This window comes from Harpia harpyja, chromosome 14, assembly GCF_026419915.1.
Source record: "Harpia harpyja isolate bHarHar1 chromosome 14, bHarHar1 primary haplotype, whole genome shotgun sequence".
NCBI classification, from domain to species: Eukaryota; Metazoa; Chordata; class Aves; order Accipitriformes; family Accipitridae; genus Harpia; species Harpia harpyja.
In genome coordinates, this window is record NC_068953.1 from 8,550,717 (window position 1) to 8,573,553 (window position 22,837).

Consider the following 22,837-nt stretch of genomic DNA (forward strand, 5'->3'; position numbering starts at 1 on the left):
CTGCCTAACCGCACACTTCCCACCCTACAACATCCAAGAGGGGAAAGCGACCCGGGCCAGGTGAAGGGCTGCCCTTCTCCCCTGCACCGTGCTGAGCTCCCCAGCTCTGCGCCAGCTGGCCAGGATACCAAGCTCTTCCCAATAAAGACAGCTCTGCCAGCATCGCTCAGAGTGCATTTAATCGGACTCATCTCTTTAAGAGGACTGCACAAATGAAAGCCAACACAGTCCTGAACCACAGTGCTGCAAGAGGAAATTCAGGCTGGCCTGGCTCTGTTTGTTCCATGAGCAGGCAAAAAGAGAACCGTGATCCTTGCAGAGAAGCAAGGCAGATCATCTCCAGGGGCAATACCCTGCCTCCCTTACTGATCAGCTCAGCTACAGAATCGGTAGCAAGATTTCAGCCTGGCCATAGATTTGCTTTCATCTATGAATGTCCTCTTTAAGTAGCCTTTTGACCACACAGCTGCCAGCACTGCGAACGCCTGTTGCCCTCAGCTGCACACTTCCCAGCACTGCCAGCACAGGGGAACTGGGAGCCAAGGGGCTGAGACTTTGTCGTCTCCCTCCAGAGGTGCAGGCAGCTCCCAGCTGCACGGCTGTGTGAATGCAGGGAAGCCCTGGCAGCCTCATCTGCCAGGCCGGCATCCCAGCATACACCAGAGTGCCTCAAGAGAAGGCCAGGTCCCTAGTATATGCCATAGGTGGGCTCCTTGGTGTCTCGGTATCTGTCCAGGTACCTCAGAGGCTGGTGGCGTGGGAACTTTAACTGTGGAGGATGGTAAACGGGTGGCCGCACGAATTCAAACACAGGCTCTCTCATATCTGTAAAGGGGCGATGCAGAACATTAGTAGAACAGCACAGATCCAAAGCCCAGGCCCCTTCAGCAGCAAGGCCCCCCACACGCACACGAGACCAGGGCTGGTCAAGCAGGCCCTGGTGAAGGCTCTTGGTGTCATTTTAAAATGCTCATACAAAATGGTCTTTTAGAGGTCATTTCCTCAGACTGCTGTTCGTTTGGTGGAGGATGGCTCAATAAATACCCAGTCTGTCCCGTAACAGATCCTAGACAAGTGCTAGGATGAGGCAAGAGCCTACAGCCACAGCTTGCTCACTGTCCCTGTGTTACCCGCAGGGCCATGTCCCAGCCCACAAACAGGCCCCCTCCCTGCACGCTGCATTTCTTACTGAGAAGCTGATGGAAGACCCAAGTAACGGAGCTGTCCCACTGACACTGGAAAAACGCCAGCCCTGCTGGGGTCATTGCATCCTCGTGCTTTCTGTAGAAGTCAAACGTGCTAAAGGTTCGCATCTTGAGGCTGTGGCTGGAAACAAGACACAAGCACAAGAGCCGAGGTGAACCTCTTTTCCTGCAGCACCCTGGTAGGCAACTACTTCCCCACATCACCCCAGAGTCTATAAAACAGAGGTGGAAAAGGAAGCCACCAAAATAAAATCTCCCAGCTTCTCCAGCTCTGTGCACATTTCTGCCCCAGGCAGGGCAAACAACTTTCTTAACAGCCTGTTTTAAAGCCACAGGACTTGCAGGGCTGGGATTGTAGCTTCAGGTGACACACAAACTCAAAGCAGCCCTGAAGAATCCTGCAGAATAAAAGGAACTGCTCTCCTACAGCAGTAACAAGCACGTGATCATAACAAGCAGTAACAGCCAAGCCAAGCGAGCGTGAAACTGCCCAGTGAGAGCCTGAATTACCATGGCATCGGCCGAATATCCTCGCTGAAATCTATGGGGCAGTCTTGCTTGAAGAGGAGGAAGATGAAGCGATGGTAGCCAGTTCCCATGGCAGGGAAAGGGGGTAAGTAATGGCAGATCTCCTTACCCAACTTGATGTCATTGCCTGGGATGTTTGTCCTGAACACAAAGAAGTTTACTTTGCTATATATTCATTTCCCTCCATTAGGACCAGCAGATACACCCAGGATTGCTAATCACTCCGTGCTACGTTTTGACGTGACTTATGCCCTGTTTGACAAGTGAACAGATAGTAAGAGGCTGCTTTCACTGGAACAAAAATCACACCCAGTGATTTGAATGCCAAACAGCAGCAACACCTGGAACTACTGCATCTTTAGCAGGACCCAGAACACAGGGGTAAAGAAGCCAATGGCAGGAGCACCAGAGAAAGCCACAGAACCGCCTTAGCGAACTCTTATTCCCAAGACTCGTTTCTGCCCAATCCACCTGGGCTTTCCCCGAGCTAAGCAGCATGTGGCTCTGATGTGCAGTACTCACACCAGCCAGTGGAGGTACTCCGAGTCCGTGTCTCTTAAATGTCCATCTGCAAATGCACACAACAGAGAAAAGTGACTTAGGGACACCCTGGTGTTTGCATCAACCCCAAAGTGAAAACACCCAAACCTGCTTTGAAAGGAGAGGGCAGCTCGAGACCTCCCAGCATTCCTTTCCTAGCACAAAAGTAACTCATTCTTATAGGATTGAGCTTAAAATGAGGAGCAAGGAACTCTACAGACGTAATTCCAAGATTAAAAGGACTTCTTGGTCAGTTGCTTCACTTCACTCCGCCTTGGTTTCTCAGGGTGAACAGCTTCAGCTAACCTACCTCCCAGGCAGACTGCCAAGGGAGAGAGGAGTTTGGGGATAAACAAAAGATGGGAGTCAGGGAATTGTTTCCTCTACACTGTGACACAGGTCATGTTGTGTCACTGCCTCATCTCTCAACTGCTAGAGGTCTGGGGAGGCTACAGTCTTTCCTGCATAAGTAATATGTCCCTACTTAGCAGATATCACATCATCTCTGGCTGTGCAGCCAAACGAAACAGGAGCTAATCAAAAGCAGAATCAAACAACCCAGTTTAAACATGTTTTTTTAAAGAACTCGCTACTTACCTGGATTTGTGAGCAGCAAAGTCCAGAGGGAGCCTTTATCTGCCTCGTATGACACTGCAGGGGGACTGGAAGCCTAGAAGAGCAACATAAAGAGAATGTAAATCACTCAAACAACAGGTGCCATTAAGACCAGATCACAATTCCCACGGCAAAGACCATGAACTTGTTACGGGCACGGCCAGGATGCAACACAGACTGGGCACAGCCCCGCCACCGAGTAATCCAGCTCCACCTGGAGAGCCCCCCGGAGCGTTAATAAACACCAGCCTGCCGGCAGACAATGATCCTGTTGCAAAGCTCTGTCCTTATCATACCCAAGAAACATATTTCCTTCATCACAGAGGAAATGCCCTTGTAAAAGAAATCCCCCAGAACAAACAATGCCTGTTAGAAGCATCTGACAGAAACGCACAGGCTTCCCATGGGATCGAGGTTGTTCCCAGCTCCCCTCACACACCTCTGACGGAGTCACCATGTTCCCATAGTAGACCGGCACAAAGTGCTCATCTTCTTGGCTGTACTCCACCCTCAAGGTAACCCAGGGGGTGAATGTGGCCCCTTTGAACAAGTCACGAAATATCCCACAGTGCTCCGCTACACGCTGCTTGTGGAACGGGCCGCTGGTCTTCTCCCACTCAGCTCTGACTTCATCGAGGGGAATCAGCACTGCAAGGAGAGAGAAACGCTGCAGAAAGCAGCTGGGCACCCAGAGCTGCCAGGGCAGGGAGAGGAGGTAGCAGGGCACAGACCAGTCCGGAGCCGCGCTGCTCTTTCCATCTCGGCATTCTGGCGGTTCTCCTTCAGGATCTTTTTTCTTTCCTTGATTTCCTTTGCCCGCAGCAGCTTATCACGCGGCAGGCTGATGTCGGTCTTTGGCTCTTCAGAAAGGGGTAAAAAAAAATCATAAAAGTGAAAAATGTGAATATCCAAAATACCCAAACACAAAACCCCTGCAAAATGTTAGAGAGTGTATGAAGGAGATGCAAACTTCAAGACATCAGAGACTCGATTCTACCACCTCTGCCTTCCCTCTGCACCTCCACCCTTCTGCTCCCTCCTCCTTCCCCAACTCCTCACACTCCCAGACCCACAGGTTTGCCAGCTAGCGAGCAGGCCTGGTCTCTACGGCTGCTCAGCAGAACAGCCAAACTGTATTATTTGCTGCAGGTCTAAAGCTCTGGGTCCTGGTCTGCTTTCTCTGATACTAGTGGGGTTCCAAGGAATCACTTCTTTACTCTGCTCCACATCTTTTGGCAGGTCCTGGCCAGCCTCCCTCCTTCTGGAAAACTGCCATCTAGTTCCCCTGAAGACACTTGCGCTCTGCAAACTTCTACATCAGAAAAGAGCCAACCTCGTGCCAAAGCACTTCAGCAGCTCTTTACGGGGCAGGTTTTGGGGCAAACCCGTGGCCCCAAAGACAGTTTCCCTGACCTTCTGCAGCAAAACCCCGTGAGGCGCAGCTCCTTCCAGGAGTACCTGCCGGGGGGCTGGTGTGCTGCCGGTACGTCTTCCACCACCGGGGCTTCCTGCTCTCCTTTTCCGCCAGCCTGAAGTAGCGAGTGAAACTGCGGTATTTTTCTAGCGCTTCCAAGTTGCTGACGTCAATATCCTCGTTGGGCATCGGCCCCAGCGGGGCTGCCCGCCTGCACAGCGCGGCTGGAAGCGGAGAGCGTTCCCGTTTTACACAGAGAGCAAGAAACGAGGCCGAGGGAGCCCGGGCCGGGCGGAGAGCGGGAGCGCAGTCCCGGGCCGGTGCCATCCCCGCCAGACACGCTTGGGGAACCCAGGCGTCCGAGAGCTCTCCCCCCACCCACCCCACCCCCTCCAAGCGGCTCCCACTGCCCACTCGTGGGGAACCGGGGCTCCCCGGCCCGTGTCTCACCGGCCGTGCCGAAGGCCCGCCCGCCCCGGACGCGGCAGAACGCGGCGCTCAGCAAGGGCGCCGCCATAGTACGCGCCGCCCTCAGTGGAAGGCCCCCCCGTTACCATAGCGACGGCGGGCTGCGCCGCGCAGGGCCTGGCATGGAAGGCCCCCTCGCTGCCATAGCAACGGGGCTGTCTCCAGCAGGGCCTGACTAGAAACGTCCCCACACGCCCCGAGTGACGGGCTCTTCCCTCCCCATCTCCGCCCTTGCTCCTCTGTCCCCAGGGCAGACCCCGCTGAAGGGAGCAGAGCGGCCCTGCTGCCACCCCGGGGCAGGAGGGAGGGGTGGTAAAGCTCAGCACAACAGCCAAGTTTCTTCAGAAAAAGGAAAAGCTGAAGTTGCCTGTGAGCTGTGGAACATCCTCGGGGTGCTGCTGAACCCCGGCCAAACCTCTGTGACCCTCCCTAACGCCTTTGGTTGTCACGGCCCAGCGGCAGGCAGCTGCCCGTCCAAGAGCCAGCAGCATGGCCAACTGAATCCCCCCTACGAGGGCAACTGCCCCCCAGCAGTGCCCGCCGGGCGGCCGGTGGCACTCGTCCTGCGGGATGGAGGCCAGACAAACTGTGGCTTCACAGCCCGTGGGGATGGATTTCACCCTCCGAGATTGTTTTTAAAGAGAAGGACGGTTCCTCAGCTGAGAACTGGGATTATTTATTGTTTGTTTTCCTCTCCCCCATGTGGAGAGCACAGCAGCCTCCTGTGAGGACGGACACAGCCGTCCCGTGGGTAGTGCGTGGGGATGCCACCTCCTCAGACTGACAGAGATGAAGTGTTGTAGGATGCTTTCTTCAGGGTCTCCAGGAAGAACTGCTCATCCTCTAAGAAATCACGGTCCTGAGAAGAGAGGGATGGATGGGATGGGTATCAGAGTGCCACAGAAACACGGTCACAGTCCACGGTGTCACTCATGAGCGAGGGAAGTATCACAAACCCTCCTTCATGCAGTCAGCGGTGGGCAAGTACCCATCCATGGTACCCCCTGGGGTGTATGGGCTTCCCCCCAGAGCCCATAACCTCACACTCTGAGCGAGACCCACAGAGGAAGCCTCAAAGAGCATCCCTGCCTGGGCAAGGACCCAGCAGAGAAGCAGGGGGCTGATAGGAGAGGATGGGGACATCATGAAACCAGAGCCCAGCAGAGCTGGCTTCTCCCACCCAGGGACGGGGTGAGGAGAGGGGTAACCCCATCAAGCCAAGGACATTACCAATGAACCCAAGACAAGCTGTGAGGATCCATCCGTCCTTGCTTCTAGTATCACTCCTCTAGGTGCCCATGGCTTCTGCAAGCCTGCCCAGCCCAGTGGCTCAGTAATTATTTAGGAGACACCTCACACCCTGTAGCTATCAGGCTCAAATCAGGCTTCACCCAGCCCTGCTCCCACCCAGCTGGTTTGAAGCCCCTTCCAGCCCTGGTCTCCCATGGCTCACCTGCTGGGCCCTGTGCTTCAACAGCAGCAGTTTGGCGTAGAGCTCGGTGGGGCCAGCCATGGCCAGGGTTTCCCTGCTACCCCCCAGGCTGTGCTGAGGGAGCACCCTGACAGGAGGCGGAAAGCCTGGAACAAAAGCCCGACTGTGTGATGCTGCCACTGTTAGAGGAACCGCAGACGGAGACAACAGAGCATCCCTTTTTTTTGCTGCCTGCATGTCCCTGCAACATTGTCCTCCCCAGCCTCGCAGTGCAAACAGGCTTTAACCCACCTGCCTCTCCCTTCCTGCCCCCTCTCCCCCCTCCTGGTACTGCCCTGGCTCAGAGAGCTCCGCTGAGCTCCTTCAGGGGAGGAGGCAGCCAACTCACGTCTGAAGTTCATATACAGGGGAACTAAAACAGCACCCAGGAACATCCCAAGCCTCCTGAGAAGTGGAATGCAAGTGCAGCTGCCCCCCAGCATGTCCCTTCCCATCAGCAGCATGCAGGAATCCTTACACAGCATGCTGGGGAGGCCTTTCGTAGGGGCACTGAGGTCCTGGTCTGCAGTCAGCAGCATCATGGGGTTGTTGGGCAGCTCCTCGCGAAGTTGTTCGAGCTGTCTCCTCTGGTGAGCCATGCTCAGCCGCTCCTGCCCCGTCCCCGGGAGAAAGGGAGAGAGAAGCTGTTGGCAAAGGTTCAGGCCCTTGGCATGGCAGCCCCAGGCCAGGAAGGGAAGGCGAGGGGGTATTTGCCTGGTGCAGACACTGTTCCTGCTGCTTCAGCTGCTCCAAGTGCTGCTGCATGACCTGCAGCCTGGTCTGGTGCTCAGACTCTATCCTGCATGCCTCGCGCAGGGCTCGCTCCCCTTCCTCATACTTCTGGGATGAGAGCTGCAAGGCAGAGCAGCTGGGGAGGCCGGGGACAAAGACCCTCGCTGCCCTGGGGCAAGGCTCCTTTGTGCATCCCCTTACTCCCCTCCCAGGACAAGATGAGGATTCACGACTTTAGGAGGGGTGTGAAACCCCAGCTTTGCTGCCGGCCTGTATACAGCTGTGAATTGCAGTGCAGATGTTCTGCTTACCTTGGTCATGCTTTTAATCTCCTCCTCCCGCTGCCGGATGCGCAGCGCAACCCCGTTCACCTTCTCCTTCTCCAGCCTCAGCTCCTGCCAGGCCTCATCCAGCAGCTCCCTGTCCCTCGCCAGCTGCTCCTCCTTGGCTTTCAGCTCACGGCCCCGGATCTTCAGCTCTGCCTGCTCCTAGGATGGACACAGAGGAAACCGGTGCATTATCTGCCCTGTCCTGGACACTATCTCACGTCTTCCCAAGTGACGGGAGAGATCTGCCCCTGTTGAGCTTCTCATGTGTGCCAGTTTGGGGTGCAGAGCAACACCATCAGGTAGTCAAGCAGTGCCCTCATCCACCCACCCTTGGGGACCAGGGCTGGCAGAGCTGGGATTGTACAGACAGACACACACTCCTTCCCCAGAAAGGATGGAGCCCCTCATCATGTTGCACACCCTAAAACATGCTCAAGGCACAGCAGTTTGTCAGCAGTGGAAATAGCCAGCCTAAATGGTTATTTTCCACCCTGGTAGCCCTTAAAAATGCAGCTCTGCTGCACTGTCTGTGCCACATATCCCCTCTAGACAGCCCCAGGGGGGAGCAGAACTGGCTCTGAACACGTCCCCACGGCACAGGGAGGTTTTGCTTAACCCACCATGGGGGTTTCCTCTCACCAGACTTACAATGGAGGCAGCTACGCCTGGTCTGGCCGCCCAAACTCCTCACAGGCAAAGGGGAGGGACAGAGGCGACTGATGCTTCAGTCAATGTCTAAAACAGGCTGGTGGAGGCTGTTCCTAGAACAGCCTGATTCTCACCACCTGGAGTGACATCTCTGTCTTAAACACCTGAAGGCAGTGCTGAACGTCTCCCCTGTGGGCAGGACCCATCTGTGAGCCTGCCAGGCAGTGCTGGAGGCCACAGGAAGGGGCTCCACTGTGGTACCTTGGCCAGGCTCATGATGGTGCCCTCTCTCTGAGAGTCCATCTGCAGGGCTCGGTCCATGTCGCGCTCCATCCACTCCTTGCTCAGCTGCTGCCGGGTGTGAAATTCAGCCCACTCAGCCGCCAGCTTCCGTCGCTCCTCCGAGCACTTCTGCATCACCGACTTCTGCTCCTCCAGCAAAGCACTCTGGAGAGCATCACAAGAGAGGGAAAGAGAAAGCACTAAGTCCCATTCGCTGTAGGATTTTTCTCCTTTAACCCATCCTGCCACTAAACTCCACACAACATCTAGAGGCTGGTTCAAGCCCACTGCACCTGGCGTGAACCCTGCACGGAGAGCTCTGGCCCCACGCTCCTCAAGAACCAGCATGCATCATGCACGCACACAGCAGCCTCTTGCATCCACGTGCCAGAGGGTTGGTCTGATTGTGATTCACCGTGCGACTGGGTGTGGGATTGAGGAGAGAGAGGGCAGAGGAAGGATGCTGCAGCCCAGCATCTAGCTCCTTCCTCCACCACACACTGCAGTGCAGCCCCGGTCAGGCTCACGAGACATGTGAAAAGCACCTGGAGATGTCTGCCCCGTCTCACCTTCGCCCTCTCCAGCTCTGCTCGCTCCATGGAGAGCTGCTGGGTCATGACTCGCCGCTGCTCCTCCAGTGAGTGCTGCAGCGATTCCACTTTGGATTGCTCTGCCGTCGCCCTCCATCGCTCCTGGGTTCAGACACAGAGGAGAGACAGATGCCATTCACAGGCTCCAGGCCAGGGACCTCCCGTGGGCAAGACATACGCCCCATATCCAGACAGGAGGGCTGACCCGGGCCAAGGACACAGCGTGGGCTCACCTGCTCCAGCAGCCGAGTCTGCTCACTCAGCCTGGCCTCCATTTTAGCGATCACCTCCTGGAGTCGGCTCCGCTCCTCCTCCATGTCCCTCTGCTGCTGCGATAGCCTGTCCTGGAGCACTGGGGAGAGGCAGCAGCAGGGTCATGAGCAGCCTGAGGTGGGAAGCCCCCCTCTGTCCACATCATATTCATGGAAAAACTGCATGCGTTTGTGGTCGTCACCTTCTGCACATCCCCAGGACACTGTTTTGTAAAGAGGAGACCCTGAGATGTCCAGTGACCAAGGCAGGCAAAGCTCCCAGCCCCTGGCTGACTTGGAGCAACTTCTCCCCATTTTCTGGGTGTCCCCAGCCCTGGGGGAGACCCCACAGCCGTTTCAGTGCAGAGGAATAGCAGACGTACCCTTGAGCTGCTTGTCCCGCTGCCGTGCCCCCATGGCCAGCTCCTGGGAGGTGGTGTGGTGCGTGGCCTCCACTTTGTGTGAGAGGTCGTGCAGGTCGCTGGAGAATTTCTCCATCTGCTCGATGACACCATTCAGAGACCTGTGGAGAGGAGCAAGGGGAGGTTCACCCCTATGGGACACATGCCATCACACTGCGATGGAGAGGAGGATGTGTGGTGGGCCAAAGGCTGGGCAGCCCTGCCCCAAACCTCTCTGGGTCATAGCAGAGCAGTAGGAAGATGTAGCTGCTGCTTAGGGGAGTACTGACAGATATTAAACAGCTCAGCGTCCCTCGAGGCAGCAGGTGGGAGAGGGGATGGCCCCTGTTGCCATGGTCCGAGGCTGGTTCCCCATAGAACAGGGAACACCATGGTCAGGGACCAATGTAGGGATATGATGCCAGCTGTTGGTACCTGGTGTGCGAAGTGGCACTGGTCACCGCATCAATCTCCTGGTCTTTCAGCCGCTTCAGGCGCTGGAGCTGCTCTTCATGGTCTTTGCGCATCTCCTGGACAGACACTCTGTGGGACATGGGGCGGGAGCCCACCATAGGCTGTTACAAACCAGTGCTCACCGTGACGGGCACCATGGGAGAGGCTTGGTCGTGGGGCTGAGAACCAGGTCCCAGGAGCTGAGCTGGCATGACGGTCTGTCATGGGGCATCTCACTGACAGGCATCCACATTTGCAATGGACAACATTTGGGGGTTATGAGCTTCTCTACCAGAAACCGATTTCTCATTGACCCAAACTATGTGGACATCAGTGACTCACTGACCTGAATAAAAGGGATTTGGGGGAAATAAAACACTGGGTTCAGCATCTTTCAAAATACAATGCATTCACTCTGAAATGTCGTCTCCAGCCAGATCTCCCCGTGTCCACCTACAAAGCAAATTCCCATTCCAAAAGCCACCCAGCTGCCCAAAACCCAGTGCTTCTGGAGTGTGATTTCTCCTTTCACCACGTCCCCAAACAGTTCCCTGGTTCCTTTGCCGAGACTGGGGGTACTAGCCCCACATGCCTGCTGCTCGTGCCATTCTCACCTCTGCAGCTCTCGCAGCCGCTCCAGCTCCAGCGTGCTCTGCTGCTCCAGCGCTGCCAGACGCTGCTGGTGCTGTGCAAGCAGCTCTGCCCGTGCCTGCTCTGCATCCTGGCTCTGTGACAGGAGCTGAGCCGCCAGCTGCTCCTTCTCCCGCCGCAGCCTCTCCTCCCGCTGCCCGAAGGTCTCCTCCACCACCTTCACCCGGCTCCTGCCCGGAGAGGTCACAGCAAGGAAGAAGCATTGCTTTCATGGCAATACCCGGCACTCTCTACCCAAAGTGCACACAGGGATCTAGGAGCCGATCAGTGTCACTGTGTGCATAGGGAAACATGCAGACTCTCCGCAGTCTGAGCCGTGAACCCTCCTGCTACTGCCCAGTGCGGTGCCCTCGTTAGGGACATGCTGGCAATGGGACTGGCCCCTCCTCCTTGTCACCCATGGGACAGTGTTGGTGAGAGCGGACCTCCACCTTGGCTCACCCATGGGGCTGCTCTCTGCCTCCACCAGGTCCACATCGACACAGCTCTATGCCTGCCCATCCCACGGATGGATTTGGGAAGTGCTCCAGCACTCCCACCCCGGAGGGGATGGACAGGGCTGTAGGCAAGGACCTGACAGAGGAGGGGAGCACAGGCAAGAGCCTGGTACCTGTGGGAGCTCTCAAGGAGATCCAGGTCCTCCTGGTGCCGCTGCTGGAGACTCTCCAGCAACAGTTTGTGCTGTGTCCGCTCCAGCTCCAGCGTCCGGACCTGCCAGGCACCCGGGGAGAAGGTCCTTGTGCTGTCCCAGGGACAGAGCTCCTACAGCAGCACTTGGTGGCCATAGCCATCTCTGGAGAGGAAGGTTTCTCCACTCTCCTGTCACCCTGATGCTATTTGGAATGGGCATGGCCCCTTCTCCTCCCCCTGGGTCACCCATGATCCTCCATCCAGCAGGCGACAGGGCTCACCTGGCTCTCCAGCTCTGCCACTCGGGCCTGGGCGCTGAGCAGTGCTGCCTGACAGCCTGATGCATCCTCGTAGAGCTGGGCTGTGGGAGCCCGCAGCCTCCTCTCATGCAGCAAGCCCAGGGCTAGAGACTCTGCCTATAGGGATGGAGAAAGAAGATAGAGGCCCTTCAGGATCAGTGGCTTTGTGGTATGGCCATCAGCCTCCAAATGAAGGCACATGCCTCACCTGCAGCTGCGGGGCAGGCTGGAGATGTGCCCTGGGTGTGGTAACCTGCAGAGACACAGGGATGCTCTCAGGGAGGTAAAGCCCTGGGGAGAACATCTCCTCCTAGCCTGGGAATGGCGATCCATCCCCAGCCTACTGCAGTCCCTCCTCTACCCTTCTCCAGCCCCATTGCTGGCCTGGGTCCCTTCTTCCCAGGTGATACCCAGTAGCCCCTACCCCAGACACAAGCATGCTGGGCTCTTACTTCTCTGGGGACAGACTCAAGGCTAAGACCGAGTCCTCTGGGAGACAGCATGTGTCCTGCCACCAGGGCAGGGTGAGGAGGCCCAGTTAGGTGAGAAATGGAGGCTTCAAAGACCAAGCAAGAGCTGTCCTCTCTGTCAGAGGCTCTGCTTCCCCTTCAGTTGTCTAGAAACAAATCTCAGAACATCTTCACCACCATACTGGGGAAAAACAGCTGAAGAAGTCCTTTACCAACTGCAGCCTCTGTTGTCTAATTAATATTATATATATATGTCTGGGGAACTAAGTAAATGCTGTTCAGGCAATGCAGGGTTATAAATGCACATGATTTACAAAGCATCCATAGCACACGTGCTTTGGCCTGATAAATACAACTTGTGGCATCTCAGGGCTCTCCAAACACTTTGCCTCCGTGAACACAGGCTCCCAGAGATGCAAAGTGGGGCACATCCTTCCTCCCACTCAGGAAGCACGGAGAGAGTTGGATGATGGTGAGTCAGCATGGGAGGGCTCACCATCACCACCCTGATCCTGCACCTCTCAGGGGCACAGGCCCAGCAGACCTACCTGAGCAAGCAGGGCAGGGCTCTGCATCTCCTCCTCTCCTGGGAACAAGGATGTGGGGACTGGAAATTAAACAAATCCGTGATTCAGATATGGCAACAGGAAGCATCCCCTCCCAGAAGGATGAGGGCCTGGGTCTCCTGGGCAGAGCAAGAAGGGTCCTGCTCTGCTCTGGAGGCTGGTGATGGGGACGGAAGGTCAGACTGGCTTGTCCATACCTGCACACCTACCCCACCACACACACAATGGTGGGACTCTGCTCTACAGAGTAGGTGTGGGGGCAAAGCATAGCTCCTCCTCCATCTCCATCACCTAGGGAGGAGGCTGGGTCCCCTAAACCACTTTCAATGGCCTCTGAACTGGTGCACAGCCTCAGCCCAGGGCAGGAGGCGGTCTTCGAGCACACAGCACTAGTGGGACGAATGTGGGGCAGCAAGAGGGAAGGGGGAGAGAGAAGGGACAGCACGAACTTACGCCCACCCATTGCTCAGAGAGAGCAAGTCCCTTGCAGCCCTCTGAAACCCCAAAGGCAGCACCGTGGAGCTCAGTGTGCTCCAGCACGATGTCCCCACCGTGCCATGAAATGGGGATGGTGGGATCCTGCAGCTTGGCAGCCCGCTCCGACAATGGCCAGTCAAAGCCTGGGCAGCATTCACATGGCCAAGGGTGATGCTGTGGCTCCTGCCTTTTTTTTTTTTTTTTTTTTTTTTTTTGCAGGGCAGGGGGACCCTCTCTGCATACTGCTGCCCAAATTGTACAACTACACGAAACACACCCAGGGTGCTGGCATCTCTGGAGGGATCCGCCTTCGCAGCCTCTGACGGGTGAGCTGAGGCTCGTTTTGCAGGGCTGAGCCAAGGGACCAGCTGCCTGCGTGGGCACAGAGACACAAATGATGCACAGCGGTGTCACAGCTCAGGGAGAGGTGCACAGACATTATCCTGCTTGGCATTTCTTTAAAGCTTGGCTGTCCCACTGTGATCAAATAGACAAGAGCCCAACAATCCTTCAGAGCTGCCTTTCCTCCCAGTTACAGAGGTCCCAGCCCTCCCCGTTCCCTCATCTCACACACATGGCTGCTTTCTGCAGGACATCTTTCCCGTGGAGGATGCCTGAAAGGTGAAGGAGACCTTACCCAGAGCCATCTGCACTCGCTGCCTTGTCCTGCAGGGCAGCTGCCTGCTGCGGTGCTCCTGTGGAGGTGGCTGGCTGGCTGCAAGCAAAACACATCCTATGTGGAAGAGCCGAGGAGGCAGTGAAAGCCAAGATCCTTTCCCCCAACACCAGTTCCTCCCACGCAGCTGAAAGCCTCTGTCCCACTCAGCTGTGGCAGGATTCAGCTTTTTGGCTGCAGAGGGAGCAAAGATGCCTCAAAACCTCCACCACTGGCATTCCTCCTTGCTGCATCCACCCCCTTCCCCAGGGCAGCAGCAGCCCCAGCTAACACACCCCTGCCCACGACACACGGCTGTTTGTCTGCAATTCACTTCTGAGTCCCATTCGAACGGCCCAAGTCTGGACCTGCGTCCGTGTAAACTCAGCTGGAGGAGGTGGTTTGCCTGGTACTAGGAGGAATGAAGGGGAATGAAGGCGGGAACGAGGAGTACAGGGGGAGCTCGTGGGGGTGTGCTGATCCAGGACTGCTCCGCGGGACCCGAGGCAGTGTGTGCAATCTTGGCCATAACTGGAAGGAGAGCCCAGAGGCGTGATGGGACTGCGGGCTGGATCAGTGGGAGAAAGCTCCACATTATTACCCCAACCCGAGACAAGACAGTGCTTAAAATTAATTAAATCTGAGCTGAGGGTTTCTGAGAGGCCCTGCTGGAGCAGCTACACATGGAGCAGATGAGAGCACTGGGGCCATCAACCATGCCTTTACCTGACAGGAGAGCAGGGATCCAGCCCTTTGCCTGGGGCCTCCGAGGGCTTGGCATTTCTCTCCTGGGCCTTTGCCTGTGCTTGGGCTTTCTTGCGAGACAAGGCAGCGCTCAGCCAGTTCTCCTCCTCCAGCGGGTCGGGTTTAGCCGCTGCCTCCTCTGCGGCTGGGAGCTGGCTGGTGGGGCCAGCCCGCCCGGCTGCAGCAGGGCTGGCATAGCTCACCAGAGGACTGGCCTTTGCTGGAGATGTCGGCTCCGAATCCATAAAATCCTCATCTTTCAAGCCCAGCCAGCCACCTCCAGCCCTGCTGCCCCGCACAGAGCTCCGGCGGGCTGGAGGAGGAGGTCTGGAGTGGGACTCTGGTTTCGGTTCACTGCTGTTCTCGGCTGAAAACCTGCTGCAAGGAGAAGCAGTGGCATACCTGCCTACAAGGGGACCCCGGGGACCTTGCCCGCTCTGCTGCAGGGGCAGCGCGGCTGGTGGCTGGAGCTACAGACACACACAGAGCACAATACCTCACAGACTGCCTCCTCGCCAGCCGGCCCTCGGGCATGGATGCCACTGTGGGCTGGTACGCTCCAAAGACAAAATCCTCCTCGTCCCGACCCTCTTCTTTCTCTGTTCAGACAAGCAGCCTTGAGTCAGTGCCCAGAAGAGCAGCTGCCTGCAAAGACACCAGCCCTCCTCCTCCCCTGCAGTTCCCACTGGGATTGCTGCCTCTGTGAAAACACAGCTGGAAACATCTTCCCCAGAAACCTGTGACGTGCGTCCTCAGTGTGGCTGGGAAAAGCTTCTTTGCTGGGAATCAGCCCACGTCCAAAGGCAATTGAGTTACGGCTACTGTGCAAATGCTCCCAGGCTTCCACGAGGGCAGAGTACACCACTTTTGCATTAGCCACCTTCCCCCTGTCCCAGCGCTGACTGAAAGCCCATTAGCAGCCCTGCTCACTACTACAAAAAGTGTATTTTCCCTGCAAGGGCATTAGAAATCAATCTTGCCTTCCCAAGCCAACTCTGTCACCTCTGCAGACCTTCCCCGCATCCCCAGCTGTGCTCACCTGGCTGCTTTTGGTACTTCTTATCCAGTTTGAACTCCCTGTGCTGTCCCATGCTTGGCTGTTCCAGGATTTTGGCCACAGAGCCTCGTCCCAGCAACTCGTCCAGCTTGGAGCGGGCTGGCCGGAGCTCCTCTCTGTTGGGGACACAGCAGCAGATGGGTTTCTCCGAGAGGTAGGGCTGTCCCTCGTCACACAGCCTTGCCAGGCTGCTCTGGCTCTTCTCTGTGAAATAAGGCTGCCCTTGCCCCTTTCTGGGACCCACAGGCAGAAGCTCCAGCATCCCCCACCCATCATGGTGGCACCATCTCAACACACAAGCCATCCCCTGCTTTACTCCCACTGCCTCTTCATTGCCCTTACTCTTCTGCCGTCTTTCCCTGCTTCTCATCTCCTTTTGGGCCATTGCCAAATCCCAGTGCATCCATCAGGTCATCACCATCATCTTCAAACGTGAGCTCCTCCCTCCTCCGGACTGGCGTCACGGTGTGCAGGGGCGTCTGGGGTGGGGGTGGCTCTGTGGATGGGATCACACATGATAGGAGGTTTGATCAGGGCTTTTTTTTTTTTTTTGACAACAGATCAAAGCAGCCCTGCCTGCTTTTATCTCTGAGGACCATTTACAAGTCATTTTTAAATAACTCTTTTCAGTGACCAAATCTCACAGGAAGTGACAAAGTGGCAATGCACTACTGCCTGGTCTGTGGCCATGCGTCCACTGATGGGACATTGCTGGGTGTCACTAACACTGGGGTTTCCAGCTCTGGTTAACACCAAGAGCTTTTTTAGCTTTGCAAGTTTCCAATCAGGTAATTCCTGTCCCCCTTCGCCCAAAGTCCCTGCTCCACTGATGCATCTTAGTCCTTGCCCTAACCCACCAGCTGCTACTTGTGTCCAGAGTGGATTTAATGGGGCGAAAGGCTATTTTAGGGGACTATCAGACCCATTAGCATCCCTGCAGCAGGAACAAGAGGGTAAGTGCCTGTAAGACAGCCACAGGGCAGCTGGATCCCACCCAGAGGTGCCCCAGCTGTGGTTTGGCGTGGACCGGTGATACTCTCAGCCACCCAAATCCTGACCCAGAAAACTTGTTCTCATTTGGCAATGTGTAGAACAGGCTGGATGAGGTCAAAGGTAAGAACTGAGCCTCCATTCCCAGAAAGGAAAGGTCAGTTCTGTAACCTGTGGCACACTGGAAATATCAAGCACTCGGTGACCTGTGCCACAATTAACCCCGTTACCAAGTTGCTCTATAAATGACAATACCAGTTAGTAAGAGATGGGACTAGGTGGTTTTCAATTTAATCAGTTTGGACCTCACATAAACTAATCCAGGCTGCTGATTCATTTAATACAAAGAGGATACACTGAGCAACCCTGCTTACCTTTTTCTTTGCTCTGTTCTGTTTTTTTCTCAGAGCTGCTTCTAGTGCCTGTTGGAGCTGGTTTCTTGGGAGCATCCTGCTCCTCATCAGATAAAAGCCCTGCCAAAGGATCATCTAAATCTGGGAATTACCCCATAGGGGCAGAAAAGGAGAATAATAATAAAAACAAACAAAACCAATGTTATTTAGAAGAACAGTTCTGCACTAAGCTAAGCACTATTCCCCACCATGTGCACATGGGAACAGGAGACCATATCTGCCCAAAGCCATGAAGGCAGGTTCTGCAGGGACCTGGGATACCCTCGAGTCTCCCTGAACTTCAAACACTCAAGAGGTACATTTCTGTTTGGTTTTTCCACATTTTCTTTCTCCTAGAAGAAAATAAGTCAAAATTTGGGTGCTTTAACGCTTGAACACTGTTTAGGCAAAGAAAAAGGGGAGAAGGAAGCCCACCTAAATCACTTAAAGCCCATTAGTGATTTTAACAGATGTTGATCTTGGTTAAAGCACAGGCTTTAACAACCAGATCTCAGCTGTGCCAGGAAACCGCCCTCCCCCCTCAATTGGAAGCTGGACAGAATCCCCCCTGACACAAGGGCTCCCAAGTGTTACAGACAGTCATTAAAAAACAAAGCACATGTGAAAATGCAAATGCCCCCAGGAATTGTCTCCCAGCCCTGTCCTGGGGAGGGACTCAAACACAGAGCTGTATTTCTTTTCCTTTGGTCACCTCTGAAGGATTAGATTTGCACCTGCATCGTAGGGGTGAAGGACTCTGTATATCATTAACCAGTCAAGCCTTCAGTTAACAGAACAGGCAAGCTATGGGCAAAGAGCAAGAGCAGAGTCCTCAGCTGCCCCCATGCATCTATGTGCTGAAGTGAAGCAACATCCTACCTTCAAAGTTAAATTTCTTGTACTGTCGGGAAGCAGGGGGGGATGAGAGTGGCTTCTTCTCCATCATAGGTACAGACTCTCCTAGAAAGAGAGGCTGCGGTTTTCAGAGACAAGGTGCTGCAGAGATGTCCCTCTCCCACCCCGGCTGAAGGTCATGTTTCTGGCAGCAGCCCTCTAAAAGCACGTATTGTGACACACAGGCCCCCCACAGCCCTACAGGGTGGGAATCTCTCTAGAAGGGCCTCCTTGCAGGCAGAGAAGGAGAAAAGGGTCTGGGGAAGAGCAAGGCAGTTTGGAGACTGGCATGGAACCCCTCTGGCTCTCCTTCCACACAGATCAAGCAGATCCCTGGTCTTTGACCTGCAGCAGGGAATGGCCAAATGGTGTTTGGTGGGAGGCTGCAGTCCGGCCGTTGTTGCTGCTGATGTTACCCCACCGTGACAAGAGGCTAGGCCAGGGATCTCCCAAGGAAGAACACACGGCCAGAATAACACGCTGTGTCTGGGACAGCCCCAGAAAGGACCAGGAAAAGGATTTTAGGGAACCAATCTACTTTTTGTTCCCTATCCTAGAAGAAAATACCCCCTGATCATTTGGAACCAGGCTATGAAAAGAAGAGCAGGATCTCCTTGTTACCTTTCTCAGGAGCTAGCACCTTCCCTGCGGTTTTTACTGCTCCTCCTGCAGAGTCACATTTCCCAGGACCTTTCATGGTTGTCTTCCCTGGCCCAGAAGTGCGTTTCGATATTCCCAGGAGATCAGCTTCCATGTCGTCCATGTCCTGGAAAGCAACAGGACAAGGATGGGAGTAGGGTGAGTGCTGCTAATGCCTCAGTGCTACTTCTCCCTTTGGAGGCTGGTGCTGAAGGCCATGGCTGCAGTGCATGGGGGGCTGAGATGGAGGGTATTTATGCACTTACCTTCAGGGTCTGCAGCAGAGCTTGTGGGTCTGCGTCGGAGGCACTGGATCCCTGCATGCCAAGGAGGGCAGAGATCCGAGACAAGCAGCCTTCAGAAACACCTTGCCCCTCACTTCCATGCTCCAGCCCCTGGTTTTCCTCATTTTATGGAATGGAAGAATACATGCCCAACTCCTCCTGGTGGGCCCCTTGCTGGAAACCCCGTGCCTTGATTTCTTTGCTGAGGTCCTGCTGCCTCTGGGAGAAGCATCAGGAAAACCCAAGGCCATTGCTTTGCCCGAAGTGTACCCAGGAAGGCTGGGCTGCAGCAGCACGTGCCCCCCTGGCTTTGCTCCATCTGATCCAGGGCACCTGGAAGCCCCTCTCCCACCATCCACCCACTCCCCTCTCCCATCTTCCCCACCCCACAGGGATGCTGGAGAGGGGTTATGTCTTCATCCAAACTTCACGGTTCATCCCTGTTATCCCACTGCTGACTTGGACAGGGTGATACCAGGGGCAATCTTGGCTCGGCTCAGCCCCAGCCCTCAGGACACCCAGGCTCTCTCCTGAAATTTGGGCTCACCTCTGCAGCTTTGATGTCCTCCGCAGGGAGTCCGCTGAAGAAATCATCCTCTAGAAAGGACCTGTGACACAAGCCAGGGGTTAGCAGCACCACATGCGAGCTCGGCAAGGGTGCCCTGGGGACAGCCAGGCCAGGTGGTGGGAGGTGGAGGGGACTGCACAGGCACACCGTGGCAGCCACATCATACAACAGAAAACGAGGCTAGAATAGCACTGGGATGAAAGACAGTAGTGCTAGCACTGCTATATTTAAGCAAGCAACTGTCATAAGGGAGATTTACAGAAGATGTACGGGGCTGGGGGCACCCAACTCTTGCTGGAAAGCTTCAGGCTCTGGGCTCCCAGTTCCCAAAGGCATCGCAGGTAACTCGCCTTCCCAGGCAATTGCTATCAGGGCAGGGAGCGAGGTGGAGAAGCCGAGGATGGGGCAGGTCAGAAGGACTTGGAGCGCACATAAAGATCTCCAAGTGGGAGAGGCTATGTCTGAAAGGCACTCACTTCTTGCTGGCCTGTGAGCTGGTGCCCCGGGCCCTCCCACTGCTGCCCCCAGCCAGCTGGGAAGCTCTGGCAGATGTAACAGGGGGTTCATCTGGAAACAAGACAGGGAGAGATTAGGTTGATAGATACAGGCATATTCCTACTCTAGGCACTCCAAAGGGGGATTTGCTGTCTCCCTGTGAGCTGCAGAGGCCTTTAATCGGAGATGGACTTCACTTTGCCTCACCAACCTGATGTCCAGCCTATACAGTGGCCTCTGACTCTGGGATACCCTGCTTTCCGCTCTGCTGCCTGATTCATCCCCCCCTCACAACTGGAGCCCCTTGGAGATCAATGGCTGTTGCACCAGCACCTCCTGCTCCCAGGAGGGGAGTAAGAGTACAAGGATGCTGCCCTTTCAGTTGCAAAGAAGGTTCATTTTACCATCATATCGCAGGAGGTCATCAAGCACATCATCAATAGAGCCTGAAATAAGACAAATTAAAGGTGTTGAGGCAGGTGAGCTCACCAAGCAGGTGTAAAAAAGCTCCCAATTTCAACATGGCTTGCTCTTTTGAAATCCCCCAAGAATAAAGGCTTGGTCTCAAGCATCATCAGCACAACGCCTTTCTTGCCAGTCTAGAAAGAACTCCCAGGACTTGATCCACTATTTTGTGGATAAAAGATTTGTCTTCACTTAGTCGGAAATGGGATATCTTTATCAAGCGAGCCAGCTACTTTCTATTCACTTAGTCACCGGCCACAGGCAGCACTTAACACATGAGCTCTCACCCCGCAGTATCTCAGCGCCCCTGGGCACCCCCAAAAGCACTGCTTCAGTATCAGGGGCTGCAAGAGGCCTCCAAACAAGCAGTTAGGGACTAGGTGAGGAGAAGAACTGAAATAAATGCATATATTCTCCCCTGGATTTGGGAAAGCCCACAAGAAAGGAATATAGGACCCCAATAAGCAAATCCACTTGATGCGAGGGGCAAGTGAGTATCTCTGGTTCAGGAATGACACCATTCACTCAACTGCAGCTTTCACATAAGGATCATGAAACATTTCAGTAGCCAGGACTGCCACCTGATCCCAGTGTACCCCCTCTTCTGTCCCATGCATTCCCAGCAGACCAAAGCATCTACAGACAGTGAATGGAAAGCATGTGAGTGTACGTACCTCTTAAACTCTTTTGGGGTTTTGTAGCCTACGGAGAAAGACAAATTCTCTCATTAGAAAATGAAGCAGGTCTGACGTGGACTTTCTCAAAACACGCTAAAGCCAGAGGCAGGTTTCTCCAGAGCATCCCATAAGCAACAGTGAAGCCCTCCTCCTGCTCACGCTGTTTGGGAAATGGCACATGAAACACGGGGGAACCACAGAGATATTGACAACTTTAGAGACACCAGTGAGCACAGTCCCTCCTGACTGCCAGCTGGGCAGAAGCTTCCAGCCCTCGGCATCACTTCTGCCTCCAAACAGAGGTGGCAGAGCATGAAATTTGGATTTCCCAGGCCTGCCTTAGTACCGTATCACTCTCACCATCATGGCGTGCCAGCCTTCCCCTGCTCCAGCAAGTCCGTTTACAGATTCTTCCAACCTCCACCTCCAAGTTGCCGGGGGGGATCCAACACCGTTGATCACATCCACACCAACCTCCTACCTGCAGGGAGAGGAGGATTTCCCGATTTGCTGTTACAGCCAGTGGCACCTCTCTTAAACAATTTCCCTCTGCAGCCTGCCGGGCTGGCTCCGTGCTGCTCGGACCTCTCCAAGCCACTCTAAACAACGCTCAATCTGAGTCTCAAAAACAACCCCCCATTCCCCAAAACAGTCTTGCGTTCCCGCAGCAGTTTGCATGGGGAATGTCACACCGACACCAAGAAATCGCTCTGCAAAATAACCCGAGAGGGAACAAATACCACCCGCTCTGCCCCACTTGTGTGGAGCCAAGTAGAGCCCAGGGGGTGGCTCCTGCTGTGCCCAAAGCCTGGCGAACACCCCGGGGGGGCTGGGGAGGGAAGAGGGGAAGGGGGGGAAGGAAACCTCATCTCTTTGGGTCCCGAGCACCCGGGGGGGGGATCTCAAACAAGCGGGACGGCTGCTGCTGCCGTGGGGCCCACGCAGAAAACGAAGTGGTGCTGGAGACGAGGGGTGCACCCACCTCTCGGGATGAGAGCAGCCCCCCGGGTTTCCAACCGCTAGGCCCCCCACGCTCCACCTCCGCGCATCCCGTTGCCACGGCACCCGCTGCCCTCCTGCCCCCCAGCATCCCGGGCCAGCAGGCGCCGTGTCCCGGACCCCCGCTCACAGCATCCCCGGCAGCTCCCGACCCCTGCCCGCAGCTGCCCCCACCCGTAGCGCCGCGACCCCCTGCCCGCAACACACCGGGCGCCCGCCCCGGGGAAGCCGCAGGCCCCGGCCCGGGAAGGCCCGGCCCTTCCCTTCCCGCCCCCTCCCCTCGCGGGACGATGGGAAATGTAGTCTCCGCTGGGCTCGGGGGAGGGCCTGGAACTACAGCCCCCCGGCAGCCGGGGCTCGGCGGCTCCCATCGGCTCCGCACCCCCCCCCGGAGGTTGCGGGAGGAGCCCGGGCGGTGCGAGGTGCCCGACGGCTGCAGCACCCGCCCCGGCCACCGGGCAGGAAGGGCCGAGAGCAGCGGCAGGCTTGTCCCGTTTCCCCACGGGACCTCGGGAGACTCCGGGTGCCCGAGGACAGGCCGGGACGGGGGTTTTGCTAACCCCAAGACTTACCTTCAAAGACAGCAGGCTGGCTTTGGCACAAATAATCAGCCCCACTGGGCTTTACAGCCCTGTCTTGTTTAATTGATAAGGAGTAATCACAGTCCGCCTTTTGAGACACCCAGAACCCCGTTCAAGCAGAAGGCACCAGCCAGAGTCCAGGCGCTGGGGGATTACAGCTCCAAAGAGTACAGCCCTTGTGCCAGGTAAGCCGGCAGCCACCTCTTCCAGCTCAGCAGGAGGAGATACAGGCCGGGTCCAGGGACCCCCAGGAGAAGCTGTGAATACCCCACCTGGCACTGCCACATGGCACAGCCCGGCTGGAGCTGTTGCCTGCAGCTCACCTGGGACAGTTTACTAGATGAACTTAATTAGTGACCGCTGCTCCAAAGGGACAA

The 22,837-nt window shown here is 55.8% G+C and overlaps 2 protein-coding genes across 3 annotated transcripts; both read right to left on the reverse strand.

Moving 5' to 3' along the window:
- Positions 1-162: 162 nt before the first annotated feature.
- Positions 163-4,863, reverse strand: MRPL38 (mitochondrial ribosomal protein L38). Its single transcript, XM_052807519.1, has 9 exons — positions 4,753-4,863; positions 4,347-4,526; positions 3,620-3,748; positions 3,328-3,536; positions 2,871-2,943; positions 2,256-2,301; positions 1,716-1,874; positions 1,190-1,326; positions 163-825 (listed from the first exon to the last, which is right to left on the reverse strand). Exons 1-9 carry the CDS (start codon positions 4,817-4,819, stop codon positions 689-691), a joined length of 1,137 nt encoding a protein of 378 aa, XP_052663479.1. The 5' UTR covers positions 4,820-4,863; the 3' UTR covers positions 163-688.
- Positions 4,864-5,430: 567 nt separating this feature from the next.
- FBF1 (Fas binding factor 1) lies at positions 5,431-22,215 on the reverse strand. Of its 2 annotated transcripts, XM_052807037.1 has the most exons (31): positions 22,087-22,215; positions 21,241-21,361; positions 20,878-20,905; positions 20,143-20,184; positions 19,720-19,810; positions 19,223-19,283; positions 18,658-18,708; positions 18,374-18,518; positions 17,738-17,818; positions 16,841-16,960; positions 15,819-15,972; positions 15,459-15,592; positions 14,916-15,018; positions 14,402-14,797; positions 13,658-13,735; positions 13,298-13,392; positions 12,526-12,584; positions 11,716-11,760; positions 11,490-11,624; positions 11,189-11,289; positions 10,542-10,748; positions 9,910-10,017; positions 9,457-9,596; positions 9,056-9,174; positions 8,802-8,924; positions 8,212-8,397; positions 7,285-7,461; positions 6,956-7,093; positions 6,720-6,852; positions 6,224-6,348; positions 5,431-5,629 (listed from the first exon to the last, which is right to left on the reverse strand). In XM_052807037.1, the coding sequence occupies exons 2-31, from the start codon at positions 21,244-21,246 to the stop codon at positions 5,546-5,548; spliced, it is 3,465 nt and encodes a 1,154-aa protein (XP_052662997.1). In that variant the 5' UTR covers positions 21,247-21,361; positions 22,087-22,215; the 3' UTR covers positions 5,431-5,545. The 2 variants fall into 2 exon arrangements, with proteins under 2 accessions (XP_052662997.1, XP_052662998.1); XM_052807038.1 differs by lacking the exon at positions 11,716-11,760.
- Between the last annotated feature and the right edge of the window lie 622 nt (positions 22,216-22,837).

Excerpts from the sequence above, each read along its gene's own strand:
- MRPL38 (XM_052807519.1), bottom strand. The coding sequence starts at position 4,819 with ATGGCGGCGCCCTTGCTGAGCGCCGCGTTCTGCCGCGTCCGGGGCGGG. Across the intron at positions 2,302-2,870 it reads TTTGCTGCTCACAAATCCAG|ATGGACATTTAAGAGACACG; the intron begins GTAAGTAGCGAG and ends GTGCATTTGCAG. Across the intron at positions 826-1,189 it reads GGTCTTCCATCAGCTTCTCA|ATATGAGAGAGCCTGTGTTT; the intron begins GTAAGAAATGCA and ends GCCCCTTTACAG.
- FBF1 (XM_052807037.1), bottom strand. Across the intron at positions 20,185-20,877 it reads ACCCCAAAAGAGTTTAAGAG|GCTCTATTGATGATGTGCTT; the intron begins GTACGTACACTC and ends GTCTTATTTCAG. Across the intron at positions 8,398-8,801 it reads CAGAGCTGGAGAGGGCGAAG|AGTGCTTTGCTGGAGGAGCA; the intron begins GTGAGACGGGGC and ends GATGCTCTCCAG.